At 42.4% G+C, this 27,406-nt stretch overlaps 1 protein-coding gene across 5 annotated transcripts in view; it reads left to right on the forward strand.

Annotated features, from left to right (window-relative positions):
• CARS2 (cysteinyl-tRNA synthetase 2, mitochondrial) overlaps window positions 1-27,406 on the forward strand; it is a 34,215-nt gene that overhangs the window by 3,113 nt on the left and 3,696 nt on the right. For 2 of the 5 annotated variants that reach the window (XM_061472759.1, XM_061472760.1), the window contains 11 exons: window positions 1,667-1,784; window positions 4,507-4,578; window positions 5,219-5,324; window positions 6,049-6,132; window positions 8,608-8,737; window positions 10,584-10,717; window positions 13,381-13,448; window positions 16,096-16,162; window positions 19,677-19,815; window positions 21,776-21,899; window positions 24,078-24,176. In XM_061472759.1, coding sequence (XP_061328743.1) covers window positions 1,667-1,784; window positions 4,507-4,578; window positions 5,219-5,324; window positions 6,049-6,132; window positions 8,608-8,737; window positions 10,584-10,717; window positions 13,381-13,448; window positions 16,096-16,162; window positions 19,677-19,815; window positions 21,776-21,899; window positions 24,078-24,176 — 1,141 coding nt within the window. The remainder of the gene's footprint in view (window positions 1-1,666; window positions 1,785-4,506; window positions 4,579-5,218; window positions 5,325-6,048; window positions 6,133-8,607; window positions 8,738-10,583; window positions 10,718-13,380; window positions 13,449-16,095; window positions 16,163-19,676; window positions 19,816-21,775; window positions 21,900-24,077; window positions 24,177-27,406) is intronic. The other 3 variants (XM_061472761.1, XM_061472763.1, XM_061472762.1) reach the window with 3 other exon arrangements.

The following is a 27,406-nucleotide window of genomic DNA, read 5'->3' on the forward strand; positions in this document are numbered from 1 at the left end:
CCAACCCTTAGGATTCTGTGATCCAAAACTCATTCTGTATCAAGAAAAGAATCAGACAGGCAGATAATGCCATCTTTTCCCTCAGTTCTGAGACTGGGCTTGATCTTGCTGGCGTGAGCTGCAGTCTGGTTGGCATCCAGACTCCTGGCTAAATGCTTGGAAATAAGAGTAAAACCAAGCATGAGAAAAGATTTCATTCAGACACTTGTGCCTGCTCTGCCATCCCACTGATTCTGACTCTCAGGTTTTTTTCCTTTTCAGTCCTGAAGTGGTAAGAACCCTACTTTCTGCTCTGACTTTTGCAATGCTGCTGCTTCTATAAATTCGTTTGGAAGGTCAGAGGGGAGGAAGCCATGCAAAATTTGTGTCAGCTCTGGCAACTACGACTGCAAGGCTGTTTAATAACAAGCTTTTGATGCTGGTGTCATTCCTCTGAACAGGGTCCAAAGACTGATCTAATGCTCTTGTGGAATCATGTTGCCACATTAGGTGAACCTTACTCCCAGAGAGCTGGTGTTCAGTAAAAACTCTCCCTGGCAGCATGGCTTTCAAAAAGCTGTTTTCAACATGGGCATAGTGCAGACAACAACAGAAAGTGTTTTTCTTCATCAAACATCAAGATACTGCACATCCATAAATGCGAACCTTAGTGCCACCTGGTCCCTGCAGCTAGGGGGAAGGATGTAAATCCATTTCCAGTATTTACTTGCACTTCTTTGCTCTCACAGCCATTTGATTTGAAGTTTGTGTAATGCTGTGAGTGAAATAGGAACCTGTAGGTCTGTGAGTCTCCTTTCGGGCTCTTGTTTTCTCCAAAGCAAGTGAAGGCTGAGAATTCTCATCACTCTACAGGGCAGACAGAGAGACTCTAATCACTATCTGATATCTCCCCTGATAATTGGGTTTTATTCAGTCAAAGTATGTTTTGAGAATTATAAGTGGAGAGTCTGAGTAGAACAAGGGGCTTCCACAGCCCTGTGCAGTGGTAGGTACATCAATCTATCAGCATTGAATCTTCTGGTTTGTGGCAAAGAGCTTGCATAATTTCGAGGATTTATTCTCAGGTGTAAACAAAGCAAAATAACCCACAGCACAACTCTTCTTTGCTATCAGGAAAGATCTGTGGTGGTGTGTGAATGAAATAGTTTATTGGTGGCTGGCAGCTGTAGTTGTTACTCAACCCTAAGCAAAGTTCATTTGCACCTTATTTCTCCCTGTTCTTATGCCCTGTGGCTTTTGAAAACCTGTTAAGAATATACAAACCCTGAGGGATATGTTTCAGGAATATCTGATCTGTGTGTCTTATTTCATACTGCTGCTTTGAGAGAGCCTCGTGGTTCATGTATACCTTCCAGTGCACTTCAGCACTTGAATGAAGATGTGCAACAAAATAAAACCCTCAGAAAATTTGATGTAATGTGTCACTAATGCCAGAAGAGGGTAGGCCAGTTCAAGGGAAATTTGCTTGACTTTTGTGTTGGTGGTAACTAGTTTTGGAAAAGCACTTTATGCACTGAACACCTTTTCATTCATCCAGGTATTGGGGTATTTCGATTGTCCCCGTGGCTGTTAGTGCTGTTGAATATTTTTGTTTAAGTTTTTTCTTAATAGTGCATGTTTAAAAGCTCATGGTTTTGTTGTTGTTTTTTTTTCTTCTCTCTTCTAGCTCCTATGTTAGGTTTGATATAATTCGAAGGATAATGACTAAGTTTTTTGGAATTGAAGTTATCATGGTGATGGGGATCACGGACATAGATGACAAGATAATAAAAAGAGCCAATGAGGTAGGTGTTTGCTGCAGTTTTGACCCAAACTTTTGATATTTTCTACAGCTACTTCTGTAGGAAAATCAACCTGAGTTTGTTTGGTTTTTTTTTGATGAGTGTTGCTTATTTTAATTAGTAGATGATAAATGTTGAGATTTCTGGTCCCCTCGCATGGCTGTAATGGGGCTGGGAGTCTGGAGGGCCGAGTGTTGGGGGTAAATGGGTGCAGAGTTCTGTGGCAGAAAGAGGTGGGAGAACTATGTTACAGCACCCATGGCCAGGGTCCTCCTGCCCTTGCCCTCTGCCTAGGAGGCCACTGGGGAACAAAAAGCTGGGGTGAATGCTCAAAAGAGTGAAAAGTACCTTTTCCCAAAAGCAACCAAAAACTTAGCAGCCAGGAGCCTGCGGGCTGAGTTCTGAAGAAGTGTTGTGTTATTATCATTAAAGGCAGCATTGCCACACACAGGGCTGAGGGTGGTTCCCAAAAGGTGCTGAGCACCATCTAGCTGCAATATCAACACCTTGGAAAGCTTTATCAGTCTTGTCAGAATTCGTCATCTACATGGAAGGTGCCATTGATTATAGGAGTAAGTCTTGATAAGACCTGGGCTATAAGTGATTCTCAGTTGGATTTTAATCAGACCTTTTCCAGCAGCTGATCTTGGTGAATGATTACTCCAGTTTTGTTTTTTTTTTCCTTTTAAAATGTTTTCTGGATCCTGAAACACTGAAGAATGTATTCTCCGTTCTATTCTGCGTTTTGATTTTGTTTGTTTTAAGAATCTGTAACTCATGTCTGTGGATTATAAATGAGTGTGTTAGATCAGATTGCAGTTGCAAGCTTTTCTTGGAGCCAGAGACTTTGACAGCTGTCACTTTTATTTAATCTTTAAGTAAACAGTTACTACTGCAGTTAAATATACGGTGCTGCATTGAAATGAATACTGGCTCACTGCTTCTGTAGAAATACAAGTGTGTTCCCTTAGTCCATTTACTTGCAGTTTTCTAAGACAGTTTAGTAAAAAGAGAGAAGGCCCATCCTCTCAAAAACCTCAACAAAAAACCCAACCCAACTAAACCAAAAAGTCCTACACCAAAACCCCCCAGGTGTTTTAAATCTATATGTGTGCATTTTAAGATTTTTTTTTTTTTTTCTGTTGTCAGAACGTTAGGGGGAATTTTGTGTTTTAGGAGGAAGAAATAATTTGATGTTTTAAAAGAATTTGTGTTCATTTACTGCATTCTTTGGTTGCATGAAATAATCTTTTTCATGCTTTTTTTGTGATTTTTTTTTTTTTTTTTTTTTTTTGAATGCCTGTTCTGCTCTGCACAGTGTTTGGATGGCCAAGGCCTCTGCCTCAGTATCCTGACTTTGTTGTTGGGACCTCTGTACCTGAGTCATTATAGTGGCAGGATCAACATGTCTGAACTTGTTCTCCATCCTCTGATAGGATTCATGTAGAGAAAACCTGCAAGTTCAACATCTAATCTGTGATGAGCGTGCTGCACATGGTAATCCTTTGAGAGAGACAGATGAGTCTCTGTCTTGAACATCCATCTGTAGGGGAGGAGTTTCCCCATCTTCCTCCTGCAGGCATCTTTGTCTCTTGTCTTCTGTTGATCAAAGAAGCAGCTGAGCATCTAGGCAGATGAGTCTTGTTGCTGGGGTTTGAGGGAGCACTCCTGGTCTGTAGGCAGAAGCAGACCTTTGTTTCTCAGTGCTGACCATCTTCCTGGTTTCACTGCTGATTGAACATCTGGTTTGTCTGTGTCTTGCCTTGTGCAGGAACTTGTCCCAGTAGTGGTACCCACCTGTGCTTCAAAACTCAGACCCCTTAAAGCTGCTTCAGTAATTAGAAGTGGTGAAACTGAATTTATTTTGTTAATGATTCAATTATCTGCAAGCTAGAGAGACTGACAGTACGTTGTTTTTTGCGCAGTAGGTTCTCATCAGAGAAAATGTAAAAGCTCACATTTGAAACACTTTGATACCATCCTTTTGTTCACTAGGGTAGGTTTTGCTGTTGTAGATCTTTCAAGCCCTGGCCTCTTCTGAATATCTGAGAATAAGTATCTTGTCATGTGTAAGTTGTCTCTTTCCTTTCAGGTTGCGTGTTCTTGTTGCATGTGCTAGGATTCCTGTTCTTGTCCATTGCCTTGTGATTGAGGAATGTGGAGAAGGTGTTAGAGAAGTGCCACACTTAGCAAAGTGTGGGACTGACTTTTGGTTTATTTCCCCTGATTGTACTGAGATCTATGAGTAACCATGATCAGCTGAAATAGCTTATTTTTCTTAATCACTGAAAATTAATGTCTTGTCTCATCCTGCAAGTCTCTGATCTGTCTCTATGACATGTAGGTGGTATCAGTGTCCCCTGCTAATAAGTTTAATGAATTTCCCGTCCTGTGTACAGTAGTATGCCTTGTCACTGGAAATAGAAACCATCTCAAGAAGAAACTAATGGGAGAGGGAAGGAGTTTATTATTTTAGTCATTGGTTGCTGTCTCCTAAAAGATACATATTAATATTTTGGAATTCAGAAGTGTAAATAAAGTACTATTTTTGCTACATATAACTTGCATCTCCTCCCCATGGATGTTAAGAGTAACAAGCATTCCTGACTCTTTGTCTTGGGGGTTCTGTAGGTCTTCCAATTTTATAATTCTGTCTAATAAAAGATTGCAGTATTTTATATTATTGCTTTGATTTATGATTTACTGATCAGCCTCTCTCTTTCAGATGAATATGTCACCAGTAGCTCTTGCTCGTATTTATGAAGAAGACTTCAAACAAGATATGGCTGCCTTAAAGGTACAGATACTCAAGCCTCTAAATTTTAGAGCATTTTAAAGCAGTTCTTTTGGTAAGGAATCTGATTTTGGCAGTTTGATTTGAAAAAAGAAATTTGTTTGCTTGTTTGATGAAGTGTTGCTTGGAAACTTGGGATTTGGGAGTACCAATTTACTTTTTCATTCTTCTGGAAAGATACTGCACACCTTTTGAGTAAGGAAATGGGGAGAAACAAACCCTACCTTTGGAATGAAACAATTAAATTTCTTTAGCAACACAATTGGGGTTTTTATCCATGCAATTAGTCTTGGTTCACAGATAATACATATCTACTATAATGCAGAAATAGCCTGATATAAGTATAGGAAACATGTAATATTCTTTCATTGACTTAGGGTGACTTTGCTCCTTGTCCAAACTGTTTGTCAGAAGCAGGGAGCAAGGCACTGAGAAAAATTTTCTACCATTTTCTTTTTTTCCTTCTGGGTATTATCTTAAAGGCTGCTTGTGCCATTTCAGTTATACTTGCTTTTTTTTTTTTTCTTTAAAAAAAAAAAAAAAGATAAAATTGAGGAGAGCGTTCTTTAAAATTTGTTTCCTAGAGGGGGGGAGTTTGTTGGCAGTATGTTTCATACAGGCTAATGAGGTGTTTTTCTTTAAGGTCCTTCCTCCTACAGTGTATATGAGAGTGACTGAAAATATTCCTCAGATAATTTCCTTTATAGAAACAGTAATTGCTAATGGCCAAGCCTATGCAACCTCACAAGGTAAGACTTATAGCAAGGCAACTCCTTGTTCAGTACATGTCCAGGAAATCAGTGCTCCTAGTAATCCCGGTTTGGGATCATATGAGATACCTTGTGCCAGGCTTTCCTGCTGTTGATTAGCAGACTGGGTGTGAGCAACCTGTTTGTGATGAGATGAGTGGGCAGAACAACTGTTACTCAATTTCTAAGTTAAATGTAGCTTAACAGTTAATATAACTGTTCACTCTAATGAAGTGCTGTCTAAGCCTCTTTGGGGAAGTCCTGGCCTGGTTCCTACAAGAGAGCTGGGGGGAGCCTCTTAGCTCTAAACGTGAGGAGATTATCACCTGTGTGCTGTAAAAAATGTGCCTGCAAAGCACGATACGTGGATTTGATTTTATTTTTACTGGTAGAATTGGTGGTTGTAAAAGATTTGAGTGCGTTGTAACTGGAGTAGCAGTAGGCTGCACTGCAGTCAGGGAGGCGATTGCTGATTGTGTATGGGCAGGGGAAGAACCTGGGGAGATGTGCAGAATACAGAGTTATCCTATATGCAGAATGAGCACATACAGTGAGGTTACTGAAAAGCTGGTAATGTGGAAACATCTGCTACTATTTCTGAATTTCTAAATTGGAATAAAATGGAAGTTGAAGGTCGTTTTGTTTTGCTTTCAGGGAAGTGTTCTGTCTTCCTCATGATTGTGCCACATCTTTGCTATCTCACTAAGCATTTCTTTTCTGTTAGGCAATGTTTATTTTGATGTTAAGTCTTGGGGAAAAAGATATGGAGTATTAACTACTATTTCTTCTGATATCCAAGATGAAGCAGGTAAGTTCTTGGCACCAACTTGTTTGTATTAATGTATCGTTTGAACTTGTAATGTATCTATGTGTAAACTTTCATTCTGGAACAGTTTTCTAACCTGTTGTGTATATCCCACTTTTTGGTTAATTAGGACTACATTGTTTTCATAATTATTTATTGAGGCACTCACTGTTGGCAGTGCAGGAGGAAACTTGGTCTTATTTTATGCTTGGCTCCCTCTGTACCTTTGTTCTGGTACCTTAGAACAATTAGGATTCTTAATCAATTATTTAATACTTGGGAGTGGTACATATAAATTTCATAGTGATGTGATGGTCTCAGCTGTTGCACAAACCAGCAGTGAGATACTCAAGGGTAAATGCAGGGAAACTTCATCTGGTGTGTTACTGTTTGGGCAGTTGTACTCCTTTGATTCATGATAACTGGATGAATGTGCTTCATTTGTTACTTACCATACTTACATTACCAGACTAATTCTAAGCAGCCTATTTGTGTGAGGGTGAGCAATCTGTTGCCTATACCCTAGTTTTGTGGTTTGTTTTTTTTTCTGCAGTTGTCTGGCTGCTGAGCAGGATTGCTGATCCTCTTGGTAGTTTCCCAAAGTTAGGTCTGATCAGGTCTCTGACCTGAAAATTTGATGCAGGTCTCATGCATTGTTCTGCATGTTGAAGTTCAATATTTCTTCATTGAAAAAATCCATTTGCAGTTACTGAAAATGCCTGGCAGGCTGATGCTCAGGTGAATTGCAGCCAGAAACTTCTCACAGCCCCACTCTGGAGTTGTTTCAGCATTACAGCTCACAGAGGGAATACATTTTGTCAGCGGTTATTCAGAGGCAGTTACTGACTGCAAAGGCAGCCAACAGCTTCCGGGACTGTGCTGGGAAAAACACTGCCAGCAGGTCAAAGGAGGTGATCCTTCTTCTCTGCTCAGCACTGGTGAGATGTGCCTGGAATCTGGGTGTGATGCTGGGCTCCCCACTAGGAGACAGACATGGACATACTAGAGAGAGCCCAGCAAATGGCTGCGAATGAAGTGGAGGTACTGGAGCATTTTCATATGAGGAAAGGCTGAAAAGGTTGGGACTGCTCAGCTTGGAGAAGAGAAGGCTCAAGGGCATCTTACCTGTGTGTACAAACATGTGATGGGGAGAATAAAGAAGATGGAGCCAGTCTTCTCTCAAGTGGTGCTTGATGGCAGGGCAAGAGGCAATGGGTACAACCTGAAACACAGGAAACTGCATTTAAAGCTTAGAAAAACCTTTGTTACTCTGAGGATGATTAACAGAAGAACATGTTTCCTGGAGAGGCTGTGGAGTCTCCATCTTTGGAGATACTAAAAACCCAACTGGACACAGTTTTGAGCAGCCTGCTGTAGCTGAGCCTCCTCTGAGCCAGTGGTTGGACTAGACAATCTCCAGATGTGCCTTCCAGCTTCAGTTGTGACTGATTACCTGTTTTACCCTGTTTCCTCTCAAGTGACTTACAACTAAATTTACTGGTATTTCTAAATATTTTAACTGTTGTTTTGCTTATAACCAAGAAAAGTAGGTTTTTTTGAGGCAATATACTCAAGGTAAAAGAGGAAAGGAGCCAGCAGATGCTGGTCAGCCAGAGGCAAACTGGTGGAAGAGCCAAGATGAAGATTCAGTGGATAAAACCAGGGTTATATTTCTGTCCCTTTATTTCTTATCAATTTTGAATGATGAAGCAGGTGTAATGGATTTTTGTAATGTGCTTCACTTAATATTGCATGACATTCTGAATAAAAACTGACTCTCTGTAATATCAGTAAAGTAGAAGCGGAATGGCTCAAGAAAAATGACCATCTAATAGTTCTCCAAAAATAGCTGTGAATCATCATTAAAATGTGTTGATACTGGAATGCTCCAGGGATTAGCTCAGACCCAGTGATACACTGTGAGTTTGCTAGACGTCTGAAATAAATAAAGTAGTAAATCTAGTGTCAACTGCTGACAAATCAGATGAGAGGTGTTAAATAAGGGAACTTAAAACAGTGCAAGTTGCTTGCCAAGCTGGATCCGTTCAAGCCAAATTGATGTACTGTTCTGTACCAGTCAAATGTGAGATCAAGTATTTGTCAGAAAAAAAAAGTGCAGAGTTCAGAACCCTGTTCTAGTTTAGGTTGCTTTATTACCTTTCCTGTTGCAGTACAATCTGTTTGTCCTGGGAAACTGGCTGCTAAATGACTCAATGACTGATGTAAAACTGGAGAAGTCCAAAACGACTAAAAGAGAGGATGACTGAAGAATCTTGAACCATCTTAATTCAGCATACTATATTTTTTTTCAAATGATTGAGAAAATGGAAGCCCGGTGTAAGGGAGGAAAGTTGCAGGAAAAGAAGTTGAGCAAAAGAGGTTAAAATCTGAGTAATTCACTAAATACATTCCCACTTGCTTGCCTTTTTTTTTTTTTTTCTTGACATATCTCATTAACATTTCACTTATTCTTGGCAGTTAATACTGATAAGCGACATGGTAGAGATTTTGCCCTGTGGAAGGCTGCTAAACCTCAAGAGCTATGTTGGACTTCTCCCTGGGGAAAAGGAAGACCTGGATGGCACATAGAGTGTTCCACAATATCAAGGTCAGATTCTTGGCTTTTAAATCTAGTGCTGGTTTTTGATTTTGATTGCAGTACAGTGGTAGCAGCAGTATTGAAAGTGATTTTTCTGATCAGTAGAACACCAGTTTTGATATGAATATTTTGTGCAATTGTGCCTCAAACTGCTCCACCTTAAGTGGCATAGCTGTCTTGCTGGGTTTTAGCATCTTTTCTTGAGAGAGATTCTGTGCTTAAAATATGGCATGCAGGATCACACAGTTGATTAGCAAGTCTTTAACTTGAATGGAGTAAGCAAAGTTTTAGTGAAGGTTATGGTACCTCTTTCATTTGGCTCTGTTCCACCTGTTGCAGTCTCTGCTGGACCTAGTTCAGCACATGGTGCTATGTCAGAAGGACAGGGTATGGGAATCCGTCCTGACTCCAGTGAGTGCATAAGGTCTTGTTGGCCTTAACTGCAGTTTTGTGTTATTCGGCTTTTATTAGAAGTCAGCTGCAGTATTAAATATTCTCATTTCTGTGTGGAAGTAAATTCTATGGGCATGATGTGAACTGAGTGTAGCAGCATTTTGGTTGTAGTTGGTTTAAATTAATTTGCTCTTAATTTGGAGCATATATGTGGTAGTACTTTGTCCTACATTGTATTAACTTATGACCTATTCATTTGTGTTTTTAAAAAAGAGACTTTACATTTTCTCTCTTGGAAGCTTGTTAGTGGTGCTTAGTTCTGCATTAATCTCAGATCTTTTTTTGGAAGCTAATTACAAATTACTTAGCTCTGGCCCTGTGTAACTAAAGTTTTCAACTCAGGCTGAAAGCAGATGGAACACATGCTGTAGGTTTCTCTTTCATATTCTTTGCTGGTCGCCTGGGGTTTTTAGTCATTACTACTAGATTGTGAAAAGCACTTATAAGGGTGACTTTGTGTCTGTAAATAGTTTCAGCACTGTGAAATGGTTCTTTAAAGCAAGTGAAGTACACAAAAACATAGAATCATGGAGTGGTTAGGGTTGGAAGGCACCTATTTTAAGCAATAGCTGCTTACCTGGCTGTTTTGCCAAAAGTCTCAAAGCACTTTAAGCTAGGTGAACTAATTTTGAAAAGCCTTTGAAGTGTGCCTGGGAAGGTGAATGGGGAAGGTATGGGTCTCTAGTGCAGCCCTGCAGGAGGTAACCACTTGCTGTGACTTGGGTCTGATTTCCTCTCCAGAGCTTCCCTTGAGGTGAGGTGGGCTTGCCCCTCCTGCCCCTGAGCATTCTGCAGATCCATCTCTCCCCAGCTCTTGATGGTTTTGTTGGAGCAAACTGGAGCAAGTGGCCAGTGCTCCTCTGTAGATGGTGCAAGGGAAGGTGTGAGCTGGAGCCCCTCCTGGGAGGATCTGTGCTTAAGCTGGGTTTGGAGCAGACAGGAGGAAGCAGAGGAGCATAAGCTTGAGAAATGGTAACAGCTAGTCTTTCTTACCATCTCTCCTTGTTTTCTTCCTGTGCTCTAGCAACTTCTGCAAAGCCATAGTGAGCCAGGGTGTTTTGTCCCGAAAAGGGACAAAACTATTAATATCTAGCCAGCTATGAGGAGCAACTTGTTAGTGTGACACATGGGAAGGCTGTGTGTTTCTCTGTGTACACCCACATGCATGCATATGTGGGGCTTGCCTTTAGAAAAATAATTGCTCCTACTAAGAATTAATTGTGGCCAGATAGGGGTCCTGCTGCAGCTTTATTACAAGATTTGTGTGAAGTCTTGCCTTAAAACTGCAGTCGTTAAACTGTACACTTGAATTTATGTTGTTTCATTGTATTCTTTTCTGCATTTCTTTTTACAAAAAGCTTTTGTAGTGTCCTACTTACTGATCACGAAAATATTGTTACAGTGCAGTGTTTGGAAAGCAGCTGGACATCCATACTGGTGGAATAGATCTTGCATTTCCTCATCATGAAAATGAAATCGCACAGTGTGAGGTGTATCATCAGTGTGAGCAATGGGGGAATTACTTTTTGCATTCTGGTAAGTAAAATATGAATCAACCTGAATGGCCAGTACAAATACAACAGCTTGGTTTTTTTTTAGGTTTGCCTTTTATATGGTATGGAAACAGACGATCTACTACAGTGACCAAGTTCCTGTCTGTGACATGTTCTATGGAGTATGAGTGATTTGTTGGTGCAGCATGTAGATGTCACAGACCCGATCTCTTACCCCAGAATTAACCTCACTGGCTATGCCTTAGTAAACTGTATGAAAGTGTCTTTTACTTGCTTGGTCTTCAGCACATGGTACTGCGTGGCATTATGTAGAAAAATATGCATGGTAGTGCTTCAGTGAAGCTTGTGCTCTACAGTGTTTTGAAACTTCATCCTTGTCTGATGGTACTAGCACTGTTCCCATTGATGAAAACCTTGAAATTTGTTCTTCCTGTTGTGGTCAGTGTGGCTCTGGATGGTCAGCTGAAATCGATAGTAAGTCACATTCAAGTCCGCCGTGTCTTTTTTTGCTGAACAGCACTTTATGCAAGTTGTGTTGGTGAACTCTTTGAGCTGCTTCTCTAAGAGCTGCAGAGTTAAGCCTGTGGTACACCCTGGGAGTTACTTGAGGTTTCTTTTTTTATATATATTTCTATTGTAGAGGATGAATATTGAATTCTAGGTTCAGTTCACAGTGTAGAGCTTGTTGCAAATCAATAGCAATTATGTAGAGTGTGGTGCATCCTCCAGGGTATGCTTTGCTCCTGAAGTGTTGGGGAATTCACTGTGCTTCCCCTGAGATACACTGATCACTGCCAGGTGGAGCCGTCTGTTGAAAAAACAGTGGATCTGACTGTTCAAGCTTAGCATTGAAACTATGAGAGAAATATTCTTTGAAACTAGCTAGCTGAAGAGGAGTCAATTCTTCTTAAACAAGCAGAAAAAGAAAAATAGGGGAAAAAAATCCCAAACTTGATTCCAAGGGCAGTTTGTACACTGAGATTCTCCAGGAGCTGACAGATTACATTCTTTAAGTCAAAAAAAAAAATTGCTGGAGGATGATAGTGTGAATTATTTAGGGCAAATGAGTCAGCTTCAGAAACAATTTATTCTGGAAACAGACTTCAGAATTTTAGCAGGCTCAGAATTGGAGGAGCAATCCCCATTAGAGGAAGAAAATCCCTGCACTGGGCATAAATCTTCTTAAAGGACTTTATTTTTAGATTACTTGTACTCTGGGAAGAGTGCCAAGCCAAAGTTATGAAAATCCTTGTATTTTGTGATTCTTTAATGAAATCATTCTAAGTGCTGAAACTCTTGAAGAGGAATATTATTTCAAATTCAGATGTCACCTGTATGTTACTAGGAAAACACAAACTATTTTAAGCTTGGCTGCTCAAAGTTAAGTCAGTCAATATTTAGGAACCTTTGCAAAATAAGAAAACAATTTTCCTTCTCCCAGGAGAAGTTGGGGTTTAGCTTGGAGAAGAGAAGTCTCAGGGGGACCTTATGACTCTCTACAACCACCTGAAAGGAGTATGGAGTGAGGAGGTGACTGGTCTCTTCTCCCATGTAAGAAGTGGTAGGACAAAAGGTAACAGCCTCAAGTTGCACCAGGGGAAGGTTAGATTGGATATTAGGAAAAATTTCTTCACCAAAAGAACAGTCAGGTGTTGGAACAGGCTGCCTATGGAAGTGGTGGAATCACCAGCCCCAGAAGTGTTCAGAAAACATGTAGATGAGGCCCTCAGTGACATTGTTTAGTGGTGGACTCGGCAGTCCTGGGGTAATGGTTTGACTTGATGATCTGAAAAGTCTTTTCTAATGTAAATGATTCTATGATTCTATTACAGAGTAAGAAAAGTTTCTGCTTAAAAATCTGTTTCTAAGTACTATTAAGTGCTGGGTTCTGCAGGCCATTAGCGCCTAAAAATTGTGTTAGTTGTGGGTGCTTGGTAACTTACAGGATCACTCTTTTATTAGGAGAAGCCAATGAAAGCTTTCAGTCCTGAAGCCAAGCTCTCCATACTTTGCTAAATGTGATGGAGACAGTTACTGCTTTTTTCCTGTACAACAGCCCTGCAAACCAACAGTCCGTGTGACTGTTGGAAGCTCCAGCAATGCTCAGAGAGTGTGTTTTAAAATGAGCTAATTCAAATTAGGCATCATAGCTACATCACTCCCCTTTTTTCTTAGTCTCCCAAAATCTGGAGAAATAGGGCATGTGCAGAAAATTAATTTTACATGTATTTTGAACCAGCATAATAAAATTATAGATTAAAAAAAGAGCAACAGCCACCAGCAGTAGTAAGTGCAGAAAATTGTTTGAGTTTCAGGAATATTGTAATGTGAGATTATTGGAAGATCTTTAAATGTCTTAAAATATTTCTGGAAAGTCAAGAGTAGCAGGCAAGGTACTTTTCTGTGAAGACTGAGAAGTGTTTGCTTGCTTGAAGGGAGACATTTTTTCCTTGATGTCTTGCCCCATGCTGGTGCTATTTTGTCAGGGAGTGTTTTGTGGGGATTTTTTTTTTTTTTGTGCTAGCAAAGCTATTAAAATGTGTTGCACTGAAATGGTTGATGCATGTGAACCACAGCGTATGCTGCCTCTAGCGTTTCCAGTGTCTCAGTGCAGTGTTTCTCATTCAGTCCCCATTCAGAAGCATGCTCATTTATCCTCATTAATTCTGTTTGGTTTTGTTCTAGGGCATTTGCATGTTAAAGGAAGTCAAGAAAAAATGTCCAAGTCATTAAAAAACTACATAACAGTTAAGGTAATCTGTTTCTGTAAATCGAAGCAATGTGTGTTTGTAATATGTAAATATTAATCACAGCCTTCTTCTAAGGAAACTTTGGAGAGTGTGCTTGTGCTGTAGAGAAAGACCTGAAGCAGAGTGTTTCTCTAGTGCTGGTGTGTGTACCTGTTATTGTGGATCCAGATGTCAGAAACCTGCTCAGACTCAGGGCTTGCTTATGACGTGATCTTGTTGAGAGTGTAGGAGCAGCATTTGTGCCCAGTACCAGACTTCTGCATTATAGGTTTGTGGTTGGACTTGATGATATCAAGGGCCTTTTCCAACCTAAGTGATTCTGTTCTGTAGTGATGGGTTCTCGTCTGTCTGCTCTTAATAGTGCATATGCTTTTGGGACTTAGAAAAGAGCAGACATACTTCCTCGTTCTGCTTTAGGTGAAGTGGGACACAGTGTCAGCATTGGGTGTCCTGCAACTGCACTGTGCCAGTGGTCTCTTGTATTTTCCTTTTCAGTGACCTTGCTGATGCACATAGAACTTTGTCTTTGGCAGCCATAAGCCACATGAATACGTCCTGGTTTACTGCATCCCAAAGTTTTTGGTGTAGCCCAGAGCAGGATTTCTGTGCTAGGCATGTGGGATACGGCTGTGCTTGGTGCTAGGGTGGCTCCAGTGATGGCTGACACTTATTCCTAAAAGTGGGTAATTTCCTTCCTTTAGACAAAGCTTGAGGAGCTCTTTCAGCACATATGTTCCCCTTTGCCCTCTTGGAAGACTTAATTAAAATCCCTTTAAAAAGGAGTTCAGTGTGAGCTGCTTTATTCTTAATTCTCCTGATGCTGTCTGGGTACAGTTTAGCCCTGTCTCCCCAAGAAAATTACCCATCGCTCATGGTTTTCACAGCAATTTCATGAACAGGATGGAGAAATGATCACAGATGCAATGTATGCAATTAGAAGTAACATATAAAAATGTTCCCTCCACATCTGCAGTGGGACTTCTTTGTGCTGAGAAAACAAAAACTTGAGATCTGTCTCTCTTCCCTTATGGGTCTCTGCTTTTAATTTCTGCCCTTAGGCATGGCTAACTAGTATTAATCCTTCCCTGTAAGTGACTTTTGGTCCAATAAAACAAATTTCTTCCTGTACAGCTTTCCTGCATCTTGACAGTTAAGCCCTGTGTGGAAGTTTTTACACCCCAAAAGAGGGGAAGCATGCCCGGGACCTTCCTGTGGTGCTGGCTGCCTGTATTTCAGGCTGTCACCCAGGCACAGTCACCTTGCACCCTCCACATCCAGCTGCTCTGTTTTCACTGCCCCTTGTCCCCTTCTCTGATTTTCCCCCCCTGACCTTTTTTCTTAATAGCTGTTCATTCTGACCTCCCAAGTCAAGCATGTTGTGATCATGCATGGCTGAGCAGCCTGCTTTGAAAGAGGTGTGATGCTTTCTCTGTACTGTTTTAATAAAATGCTAAATTGCTTTCTTTTTTTTTTCTGGTTTGGATGGTCATTTGCCAAGTTTGAAGTATTTCTGTACTTTACTCGTATTGTTCTACCTCTGTATGTTAGTGGAAAGCTTCTGGGCACCATGGGTGCCCTCAGTTACATAGATTTTTTTTAAAAGAACAAAACCAAACAACAACAAAACCAAAAACCCACCTACTGAAACAAGCAGTATCACTGTTTATTTCTTCATTTAGCTTGCCCTAATTGCCTCAGTTATTTCTGGTTTTACTTGAGAGACAGCATGTTGCTGGTACTTGGGTAACTTCAGTGTTCAAGCTGGTTTAGTCTGGTAGCAGAAGCTCAGCTTTGAAATATGCATCTTTAAGGACATAAATTACACTTTCCAGATTTTCTCACTTGTGTTGATTTTATTTCATGATTTTCTGTTTCGGTGGCACTTCAAACTTACCATCAGCAGTTTGGAAATTAGAAAAAGAGGCAGGAATGTAGTGTTGACAGTCAATCTGCCATAGTGTCCAGCCTTGCTGAGAGCAGAGTTGGAAGTGTTGAAGGTTTTACCAGTGTACCTTTCAAGCATTTAAATATTCCTCTATACTATTAGTATAAATTACACTAATAGTAATAATTTACTCTTTTGTATAGTAAACTGTTTGTAAAGCTGGATAAGCATTAGGGTATGATTAATGAGGTTTCATAATTAAAACAGCTGAATTCTGGCAATATTAAAAGAAGTTATTTTTTGTTAACTCCCTGTTTTTGCGTATTCTAGTCCTGCAAAAGAGGTACACTTACTTTGTTTTTCAATAAATCTTTCTTTTTCCTTAAAGCTTTCAAAACTCAGGACCTGTACTTTCCTGCAAGCTTGTATCCTAGTCTTAGTTTGGTAATTTTAGTTTGGTGTTTTTGCAAAGGTCTTCATACAGTGTATGTTTGATCATAATTACAAAGTACTTTGACTGTCTTGTGTGTGACATTGTGTGTATGTTTATGTCTTGTATAGATGCACATCTGTCTTATATGGAATTAAATCTTACTTAGTTTAGACTTTAAACCAGTGTTTAAACCAGTATCTTAAACTATGAAGATTGGTTGTTATGTTTGTTTGCCTGAAATATGCTATGAAACTGGCGTAAGGGAGTGGAACAACCCCTGAAGTAATTGTTTGATGTACTGCTAACGCTTTCTTTTTGTGGGTGGAATTCAGGATTTCCTGAAGAAATTTTCATCGGATCAATTCAGGATGTATTGTTTGCGCAGCAGATACAGCTCAGGTGAGATGAAAACCCCTGTTATTTGTTGGGATATGGCTTTCCACACACGCATGCTTCCCAAGATGGCAATGCAGAGGTGTGGTGGAGTGAGTGCTCCTTGTGGTGCCTTGCAGCGTCCTTCTGTTGGGTGAAAAGGTTGGCAATGCTCTGAGGGGCTGTTCTTTGGTTCTTGTGTAGAAAAGCATCTTTACTGAGCACAGTACACAGTCATTCATCTAAATACCTTCCTGAGCTGCAGTTAATTGCAATTCTCAGTTAACTGCACTTTCAGTTAATGAATTACCTCCATCTCTGATTTGCCTCTGTTGCAGTCACTTGTATTTCAGATATGATCAGCTGGTTTTTGAGATCTGTCTAGGTAGAGCTTTGCCTTATATTCCTGTAGGGTATGACGGGGGCTTGCGAATAACTTTCTGTCTCCCTGCTGTGTTATCATTCTTTGTTCTGTGGAATTACTGAGTGTTCAAGCAGTTCTTTGGCGTAGTGCAGCTCACTTACACTTCGATAACCTAATGATCATCTTGGCTTGAGGAACACTGCTTGTGGGGAGAGGTGTGAGAGATTTTGTCAGCTTCCCTGTCTACACTGTTGTATTTCCAGCAGGCAGATGCTACTTTGAACTGGAAGAGGTTTTGATATACAACATGAAAATACTGATTCCATAGCATTTTTACCACTTTATGGCAGTCTGCCAAAAGCATATGGTAGTTCCCTAACTGTCTGTGGCCCATTGGCCATCCTGGCATGGTAAGGGAATGGTGGAGCACAGGGCAACACCTGCTGTGTTACTTCAGTGGGCCTCTAACTGCCTCAAATGAAGCACCTCTAGCACTTCGACTGGGAAAGATGGCATGGTTAAAGCTCTGTGGCTTTGCTACTGTCTGTCAGCATGCAAGCCTTGATAGAGGTGCAGTCGTTGGACTGAGAAATATTTTGCTTGTTAATAACTCTAGATGCTTGCAGGAGCCACCTGTTTGATCCTCTGGTAGAGCCTCCCTCTACTAAGGCAGCTGAAGGCACCGGGAATGCCATATATCTCTGAAATATTTTGAAGCTTGGGATAGTAAAGATACTCCTGGTTATTACCTGCCCATCCCCACTGTGGCAGGAAGGGAGGAGCACATTCAGGTGGGAAGTTTGCTGCAGATCAAGTCCCCATTTGGAGCAGGAGAGAGGCAGGCAGTGGGGAGTACTGCCACTGCAGGGTGAGGCAGCAGGATGGTGACATGCGACGGGTCTCTGTCAAGAGATGAAATACATTGTGCACACATAAATGGCTCCCTGGCTTCAGCTAGGAACACTTGGGAGTGTATTTAAAACAGAAGAAAAAAGGCTAACACTTACAACATCATCACATACATATGTATTTGTCCTGTAAACCAAAGCCAAACGGCTGGCAGTTTCCAAGCTTGCCTTGGCAAATAATGGCAGTGCCTTTGCTTTATGCAGTTAAGTGGAGGGGTTGTGAGCCCGCTGCAGGCATCAGGGTTATGTCCCAAAACACTCTGCTGGTCACCAGAACCGCTGCGGTGATTTTGTGAACCTGAGTGAACTGTAACTTTTTGGTCCCTCTGGTCTTTAATTACTTGGTGGTGCTAAAAAACATGTGGTTTGTGATTTGATAATGTAGCAATGATGCAGAAGAGGGAGGGAGCAGGGAGTACAGTAGGGGTTTATAGAGCTGGGTTTGCCGGTGCCATGCTGTGGGTTTGCAGTGCCTGCAGGCGGTGGCTTAGGAAAGTGCCATGAATCGGGGAAGAAGAATGGCTTTAATCAAAGCAGGCTTCATCAGGATAAACTTTCATCAGGTATTCCTCATGGAGTTCCTGTAGCCAGGGTAATCAGTTGAGTAATCTTGTTGGGTATAAATGATTGCTTTCAATATCTCACTGTTTTCCGAAAGTCTGTACGTAAGTCTTTTTTTTGAAGCTGAGTAAAGCTTAATTTTTTAAAACTGGTGTTAATGAGGCCATAATGCAGATTTTTAATTACATACAAGTGGAAAATCTGACAAACATGGTTCCAGACTTATGCCTTAGTTATACTGGGGTAAATAATATGGAAAGTCTGTTTAAACATTTAGGCTTCTTTGGGACTTAGGCTAATGGAACTGAGATCAGGTCTTGCATCTGGCTGTTTCTGTCCTCTTAGAACTGCCCCCTTTCTCAGACTGTCTGCTCTAAAGAGTCTGTGTCTTGGCAGCATTGTGTAATTGCACAAAGTAGTTGGCTGTAATGTGTGTAGGACCAGAGGTGAGGTTGCTGTGGAAGCTACAGGTGATGCTCAGTGCTGATGAGATTAGAAATACGCTACAAGCTGTAGTTTGACTGCACCTTAGTGCAGAGGTCAGGCATAAAATGGTGAAGCAATATTTCACTGGCTGCAAATGGTGCTTTGATTCAAGTCATCAACTCTGGTGTGATATATATAGAATTACTGAATAGTTTGGCTTGGCAGGGAGCTTAAAGACCACTTGGTTCCAGCCCCTCTGCCATGGTCAGGGACACCTTCCACTACACCAGGTTGCTCAAAGCCCTGCCCAGCCTGGCCTTGAACACTGCCAGGGATGGAGCATTCACAACTTCCTTGGGCAACCTACAGCTTCTCTGGGCAAACTGTGCCAGTGTATCATCACCCTCACAGTAAAGAGCTGCTTCCTAATATTTAATCTAAATCTCCCCTCTTTCAGTTTAAAGCCATTCGCCTTGTCCTGTTACTTCAGGCTCATGTAAGAAGTTCCTCTCTAGATTTCTTGTTAAGTCCCTTTAGGTACTGGAAGGCTGCTCTAAGGTCTCCCCAGAGCCTTCTCTTCTCCAGGTTGAAAAAGCCCAGCTATCTCAGCCTGTCTTCATAGCAGAGGTGCTCCAGCCCTCTGATCATCTTGATGGCCCTCCTCTGGATGTTCTGCAACAGTTCCATGACCTTTGTATGTTGAGGACACCAGAACTGTACACAGTACTCCAAGGGGGGGGTCTCATGAGAGCAGAGTAAAGGGACAGGATCACCTCCTTCGACCTGCTGGCTTTTTGATGCAACCCATATGTGGTTGGCTTTCTGGGCTGCGAGTGCAGATCATGACTACCTAAATTAGAATAGGAACAAAATTAGAGGTGGGATCAAAGATATGCCTTGCCAGCTGAAATCTGGGGGGATGCCTAGAAATATATTCAAATGGTTTGGAGCAATAACTTTACAGATTCAGTAATAATAATGCCAAGTAGCGAATGCTTCAGTCAGTTTCCAGACAGTTTTTGAATAAGTCTGATACCTTTCCAGTAAGTTAGTACTTTGTCATATGTAGTGATTGTCTTTTATATTGATTTAATTCACCAAGTGTGCATGAAGAATGGAGGTTTTAATTAAATGTGCAATTAATTGTAAGAAAAGTTTATTGTGACAAATAATAACAAACTTTTCCTGGAATGACTTTGTCTCAGAATATTGTTCCTATGTATGACAGACACCATCCTCTCTGTCATAACATCCTAATAGATGTTTTTTATTTTCTCTGTAGCAGTAGAATTCAGTGATGAGAGCATGGATGATGCAAAGAACCTTCTTCAGGCAATCTCCTCATTTATTAAAGATGCAAATGCTTATATAAAAGGACAGCTGATATGTGACCCTGTTAGAGAAGACATACTGTGGGAAAGGTAAGTGCACCCGTATTTTAAAGATTGTGATTATGTGAACAGTGGCTTGCTGACAGGCTCAGAGGGATGAAAAGTGTGGTGTTCTGAGTTCAGTTTAAGAAGCAGGACAAGAAGGACTGAGAGGCAAACTTCCCTGCCAGCCCTCACCAAAACCAGGGCATTCTTCTTTTCCTAGCCAGCTGCTTTTCCTTGTAGTCTGCTACATTTAGTTCATTGTGTTTTTAAAATCCGTGTTATTTATCTAGTGTGCCTGTTCTAACACAGGCATCTTTGTCCCTCTCAAGTGTTGCAAAAGGCAAAGCTATGACTGAAGTTGTGAGACTTCCTGGTTATAAATATAATTGTGTGTTAGTGGCTGAAGAAGAGGATGGCTGGAAAGTGATATGCCTTAGGTATATGAGCGTGAAATCAACCTAGCTGGCACTGTGGCCTTCAGCAGAGGAGAGAAGGGGTTACTAAGAAACTGGCTGGGAGCAGAGATGTCACAAGGAAAAAAGAAATTGTTGGTTGTGGCCCTGAGGAGGAGAATCTCCTTTGGAGTCCCTTAGGGAAGCAGATCATCTTCCAGGAGAGTGATGTGCTGTGCATTGGGTGTAAAGCTGAGATTAGTGCAGTGCTCTGGAGTTGGGGTAAGAGGGGAGGGAGCTGAGCACCCTGAAACAGTGTATGTGCAGGAGGTTTAGGAATTGGGATGTAGGGTCAGAGGGTAAGTGCTGTAGAAATGTGAGATGGCTTCCCTGTGGTACTGGCACCTCGCGGCTGGGGAGCTTGCAGCTGCACCAGCTAAGGCTTGCAAGGGGCACTGGAACATGTTACAGGGAAGCAGAGCTGAATTAACTAGTTGTGGTATTTGGCAAAAGCAGGTCGTTCAGCAGGAGACTACAGGTAACCTGTTGGTGAGAGATAAGGCTGAGAGACATGAGGCACTTGGGGAAGTTGAAATGGATTGTCAGTGGGGGATATGTGGGAGGGCACAACTTGTGTATTAGTAGATGTAAACCCAACCAAAATGAAACAGAGCTCTTTATTAGGAAAGTGGTAGATATTCAGCATAGAGGGAGAAGCTTGCAGGGAAGAGTGTTGTGACGAAGGAGTTAGGGCAGCAGCCATCTGATATCCGAGGGGAGGCATTCCAGGCAAAATCACTCTTCTGGGGTTCAGGATAGCCCCAGAGGTTCTGGAATAGCTTGTTTCCCCAGGTAACCCTACTCCCTGGGGGAGGGGGAGAAACAGCACTCTTGGGTCAGTGCTATTGAGGTCCATTTCACCTGGCTGTGTACAAGAGTGCGCTGCCAGCAGCTATCCACAGCTCACCATTTATTTCTGCTGCTGTTCTCACTGCCCAGCTCCGAGTGGTGGCAGTGGTTCTGTGGTGATGAGTGCTGGCTGCCTGCTGGCTTTTGATGCCGTTACACAAACAGTCCCACCAGACGTCTCCATCTGGGCCAAGCCAAGCAGAGTCTGGAGTCTGGGATTAGGCTCTCCTGGGAAATGAGGAAGCAGTGCTTGCTTTTGAGCTGGATCCTGCCAACAGGACTCCTAGCAGACCCCGTGTCAGCACTCTTCCCAGGCACTGGATGTGTGTGATGTGGCTTTGGAAGAGAAGCGCACTGTTAGTATGAAAAATGGGCTGCTGGAAAAAGAAAAGAACTTAGCAAAATCTTTAACATGCTTAATATCAGTCTCATTTTTCATCTGACTTTAATTGGCTAAGGCGTTGTTGGCTCCTGTATTTATTGAATGGATGCAGAACTTCAGCTTTTGAGATTCATCAAGTTTTTCCCTTTGCAGCTGAAAGATGTATTCCCCCTTATCAGTGTAGCATCACCCATCATAGGACAGCTAGGAAGAAAATGAAAGCGTCCTTTCGATGACTCCCTCTGGCTGAATAGCTGATGAATCCAGTGTACTGCTGGCATCTTGTTTGTCTTATCTTAAATGCTACCTTTTCTTCTTGAAGGCTAGCCAACACAAAAGTAACCGTGAAGGCTGCATTTGCAGATGACTTTGACACCTCCAGGGCTGTTGCAGCAATTATGGACCTCATTCACCATGGCAACAGACAGCTTAAGGCTGTTACTAAGGTAACCCATTAGGATACAGAGATCAGAAAATGACAGCTGTCCACTGTCCTACTGTTTAATGCAGACAGATTAGTTTATTGTTCACATAAGAAACCAGCAGAAACAAAGCTCCATAAATTGTTGACCTTAGTGGTGCCCATTTGTCCTGACCATATAGCAGGAATTGTGTGAAGCTATTGTTTTGTGTCCAGAGGATGTTTCTTTCCTGCTGCCCTGTATTATTTATAACAAAGGCTTTTGAAAGGCCTGAAGCCGCTGTGGCATGCTGGTAATTTTAGTGCTGGTTTTATGTTCTTACCCTGCTTCTTTGCATAATATTCATGCACAGAAATCAACCTAAACTGGGAAATGGGGGGGGGTGTGCTGGGAGGGGGGTGCTTTGGCAGACAGTCCCAGCTGCATGGGGCAGTCACAGTGGTGAGTTCAGCTTTGGGGACTGAGTGGCTTAGGCAGATTATAGCTGTGGCCGCAGCATGCCTGCAGGAGTCTGTTTTCAGATGGGTTTTGGCAAATTGAGACCCTGTTAAGACCTCTCGATGCTGACACAAAGGAAGCGTCTGGAGACAAGACCTGAGCAGCAAACACTGTCTGAAGCACTTCTGGGTCTCCTTTCACCAGCAGCTCCCTTTCTTGCTCAAGGCGAGCAGCTCAGCTTTGTTGCTGCGGTGCTTTATTGCTGATGTCCTCATGTTAACCATGTTTGCGCTGTAAAAGGAGCATTGAGTACGTTGTAATACCTGATTTTAAGAGAGAATTAGGCTGTTGGTTTAGAAATCCTGCCTCCTCCTGGTCCTGTTTTGGCTCTGGCTTTACATTCTGTCCTTGGCCTTATCTTTACAAAACAACTCTCTGAGGGAATCTGTGACCCAAACCAGTTTGCAGCAGGGCTCTGTAACAGCGTTAGCACTCCTAAATACATGTAGCCTCATTTGCCAGGCATTGCTTGTTTCCCCTGAATTCCTTTTGTCAGCCATTTCCTGGAGAATGGGATGGGATGCTTGCAGGGCAGCTGACTCGGATTTCTGGTTGCTGTGGTGGAATTTTCCAGGGTGCAGCCCAGCTGCCTGAGCGTTACCTCTTAATGACTGTGCGTGTAGTGTTTTGCCTTTAAGAACGGTGTAGTAATTTCACGTACACATAACTACTCTTTCCTCTCCCTAACCTTCTTACCATTCTTACCTTGGTACATTCCTGTCTCTTCCCCTCAGTGCTCTGCTTCAGCTCCTTCTAGTTCAGATCTTTTTCAAACTTTAGGTTATGGCTTATCTTACCTTGTATTTTGGAACAGGTTGCCCAGAGAAGCTGTGGCTGCCCCATCCCTGGCAGTGTTGAAGGCTGGGTTGGATGGGGCCTCAAGCAACCTAGTCTAGTGGAAGGTGTCCTTGCCCATGACATTGGGGTTGCTACTAGATAAGCTTTAAGGTCACTTCCAACACAAACCATTCTGTGATTCTATGATTTTAGGCCCTTATGGAGGTACTGGATGAAATCTAGTACCAGCTGCTAATTTGGTTGTGTGTGTCATCACTCTCTTTATCAGGCAAGAGATTAGTCCCTGAAATTGCTTCTTGGTCTGTCATTTAATCTTGATTTTAATTTTGTGTGTGTGTGTGAAATAAATATGGAGGAAAGAAAGAAATGCATGTGGTGTTAAAAGCACGATTCTGTTGCTGCTGCTGGTGGTTGCTGGTGCTCCCAGGGCGTGGTAAGATAAGCCATAAGCTATCTCAAAGCAGCCTTCATGTTATTTAAATCAATAAGACTCAAAAAAAGGATTTGTTGAGTTTTTTTTAACCATTTGTTTTATAGCTGCCCTTGAATCTGGGGTTTTGTTCTTTTATTTTGTTTTCACACACACAGCCCTTTCATGCCCAGAAGTGCTATTTTTAGGTCTAATTGACTGTGCATGTAATAACATGGCAGCTTCACGCATCTCTTCTCCTTGCTGGGCATGCTGGTGATAAACTCTTCCCCTCCCCGTTCACTTAAGTCTTTTTCCCTTTGTGTTGTGAGATGCTTTTATATCTCTGTAAAAGTCCCTGTCTGGGTAGGTGATACTGGTGGACGTAAATCTATATGATTAGTAACAGTTTTCCCTTGTGGACTAGGCTGGAGAGAGATGCCAAGTTCTGTAACATATATTGACTGGACAATCTCTTTTGAGTGTTTTTCAAACAGGATGCTGGATCTCCTAGAAGCTCTGTTGTGTATGGAAGCATTATTTCCTATATAGAAGGCTTTTTTAATGCCCTTGGGATGTCCTTTGGAGAAAGAGAGGTATGAAACATCTTTTCTGTGTGTACTAGTATATGGTACCAACACCAGTGTTACGTTTTATAGAATGCTTTCTGAAAGCATCAGATATAACAAAGTTATTTATGGTTTTAGTAAACCTTTAGTAAACCTTTCTGCACCGCTTGCAGTTTCTGTGTGATGTCTGAGGAGAGCATGTGAGCAGATGGAACAAAGTAAGGGCTTTTTTTCTTCTCAGAGGTACTCCCATGTGACTTGTGCAGCAGTTGTGCTGTGGAAATGAAAGTCAGGAATGAAATGAGAAGAAGTTAGCTTTGGAGGCCTTTGAGTTGGTCCTGTTACGTGCCTGGCTTTCCACTGGCTCTTCCTCTTCTTTGTGATGGTTGTACCCAGTCTGACTTTATAGCCATAAGAATATTTATGTATTTGTGGTTGTGACCTCCCTGCACAGCAGGAGCCAGGGTCCAGCTCCGGCGGAAAGCCATGGTGCGGGGAGGGGAGGGCAGCAGAGAGGGCCTATAATTGGAAATACCGTGCATATCCTCTAGTGTTTGAAAAGGTAGGAATGTGGAGGAAAAAAAAGGGGGAGAGAAAAGCTCAAAGCAAAGTACTGCACAGGGAGGAGAGTTATAAATATGGAGGTGATGCCCTGAAGTATGGAAAGGCAGCGCTTAAAATGACACAAGGTGTTAGAGACAAGCCGACTGTTCTGTGCTCCTCTTCTGCTTGGGTCTGGAGCTGAATACCAAGAAGTTGGAAAATTTCCTTAGAGAAACTTATGCAAAGATTTCTTCTGGGGAGGGGGAGAAGAGGATAAGAAAACACAACTAAAGTTATTCACACTTTGAAAGTAGGCAATAAAAGTATTTATTTACTTTGCCTCTTTATGGGTTTTCCCACAAAATTTCTTTTGTAACAGTGGTTGGATGTGATTTGGCTGTGTGTAACTCCTCATAACCCATGTTTTGTCATGCTAATTTTCAGTGGTGTACTAAACACTTACAGACGTACGTTGGATGGCAAATGAGCCATCCAGTTGGAGTCCCCTGGACTGTCTGTATGAAGGTGCCTACTGCACTTCTATTTTTGCTGAAATAAGTGTGTGAATGCTTTCCTTTTTGCATGCTGTGCTGGTTTCTCAGGAGCAGCAAGGTCACCAGAAGGCGTTGGTGAGAGATAGGAAGGAAGGATCTTGTCAGACTGTTCTGTCCCTTGGTGGTTCTAGCAAATGAATCAATCAAAATCTTCATCAGAAGGGTCTGTGGGATGCCACAAGCTAGTAAATAAAACAGTGAAGGGATTGTTCTCTGACCCTGAGACTATCTACAACAGCTCAGCATCCAGCCTCTCTTGCGTTTTAGTTGGGTGGCCCCAGGCATGCAGCTTGTGAGTGCAGTCCCTGATCACTGTGGGTCCTAATCTGTGGGGTGCCTGGGAGGGGGCTAGCTTGCCTGTGTAAAAGCTTAATGCAGAGAGTTGTATTTGGGCCCTCTTCATTTAGTTGTTTGCATATAGACTGTGGGGTCTGTGTTGCTCCTAGGATGGGATTCATCTCTGCTAATGAGCCTTGCATCTAATGTAGCTGCCTGTGCTTCTGCAGTAGTCGGTGGAGAGAGGCACTGCTAAGGAACGATTCATCTTAACCTGGTGGCTGTATAAAATAAGGCTGCCTGTCTCTTTGCATTGGCAAGAGAAGAAGCCTGGACAACCACAGGCAGGTAAGATGAATCTGTCTGAAAAGATGAGAGGTGGAAACTGTCGTGCCTGTTTTAGAGCTGGGGAGCAAAGGTGAGGGGTTTGGGTGTGCTGAGGAGTGCTGTATTGTGGATGCAGCTGGTGGCAAACAGGTGGGGTAGGCAAGGACCCAATTTCCATATAAAATTCTTAGGAGCTCTTCGGAGTGGTCGGCTCTGCAGGAGGAGAAATTGCATATCAGCCCTGAGACGCTACACTGTGTTTTATGTGGAAATTGGATCAGTTCATGTCCTAACTCTCCCATCGTTTTAGAGGATCTTGCCTTGTCTTAAGAGTAGGTGCCTGGTTGGAACTTTGGCAGTGGTGTTTGTAGAGGTGCATTTTCTGCTCCCCTCTTCATTTGTCTTTCATCTCTCTTCTGTATTTAAGCATTTATCCTGCTACTTTTCCTGCCCCAGGTTACGATGGAGCATTTCTGGCACTTAAATTACCTTATTCAATCTCAAACTTCTTTAGTACATTTACATGTTCTGAAAGTTTGGGGAATTTGCTGCCTCTTACGATTATGGAGAGCACTGAGCATCTCTTCAATAGCCTCCCCCTCACCACCTCCTCCTCCTCTTTGTTTGCTTCAGTCAGTGACCTCTGAAACTACTCCCTTTCATTTCCATCCTGCTGTTCAGTGACTAAATACCGTCCCCTCTAGCTTTAATTACTCAGCTGCTCTTATGCTCCCAGTCGAGTGTTGCTGCCGGCAGCTTTGCCCCCCGGCCTTGGTGTGCTTCACATTTCACTGCTCCATTGTCTGCTCCCCGTCTTGTGCCTTGGTGATAAAATGCTGCGGCGGCGTTCTCTTGTTTGGTGGAGGTTTGTCCTGTTCCTCCCGCTTAGGAGTTTGCCTGTAATGAGGAGCAGGGATGGTGTCTGCTGAGAGTGGGAGCTGGGCTGTGTCAGTGCCAAAGAGCTGTCCTCTCCGGCTAGCACCTGAGCCCTCGGCCTGGCAGCCATCAGAGTGGGACCCTCAAGGAGAAGCAGGCCTATTCCCTTCCCATGGTGTTGACCAGCAGGACTCTGCCAAGCCAGAGGAGGCTGAGCAAGCTTGGAGCTGGCTGAGGGAAGGAGGAGGCCAGGCAGTAGCCAGAAAACATTCACTGTGTGCCATGGCTGCTGCTTGGTCAGGTCTTTTTGGCATAGCTGGAACTTTGGATAAGGTGGATCAGGTAAGTTCTGTGGACTTGGGGGGGGTTTCCTATGGATGCAAGGAGAAAGGATAGCCTAGAGACTTAAAGCCGAAGTACTTACTTTTCCTGGTTTGTGTTTCCTGAAGAAGGTCTGGAGCTCAAAGACAGAGGAAGGGGCTGCTGTGCTCTCCAGCTCTGTAGATGTAGCTCAGCTGAGGGGCCAGCGGAGCTGGTGGCTGGGCTTCCCTCTGTGTCATTTGGCTGTTATCAGCCTTTTTCCCATTAATTTGTCTAATTCCTTTTTAACTTATGCATGCTTTGGGCATCTCAGAGGTTTCCTGTGGCAATGAATTCCACAGTTGGGTTATGAAGCATGTT

The sequence above is a fragment of the Pezoporus flaviventris genome, unplaced genomic scaffold, assembly GCF_033815535.1.
Source record: "Pezoporus flaviventris isolate CSIRO_AGI_PZ_B2104156 unplaced genomic scaffold, CSIRO_AGI_Pfla_v1 ptg000072l, whole genome shotgun sequence".
Classification (NCBI taxonomy): domain Eukaryota; kingdom Metazoa; phylum Chordata; class Aves; order Psittaciformes; family Psittacidae; genus Pezoporus; species Pezoporus flaviventris.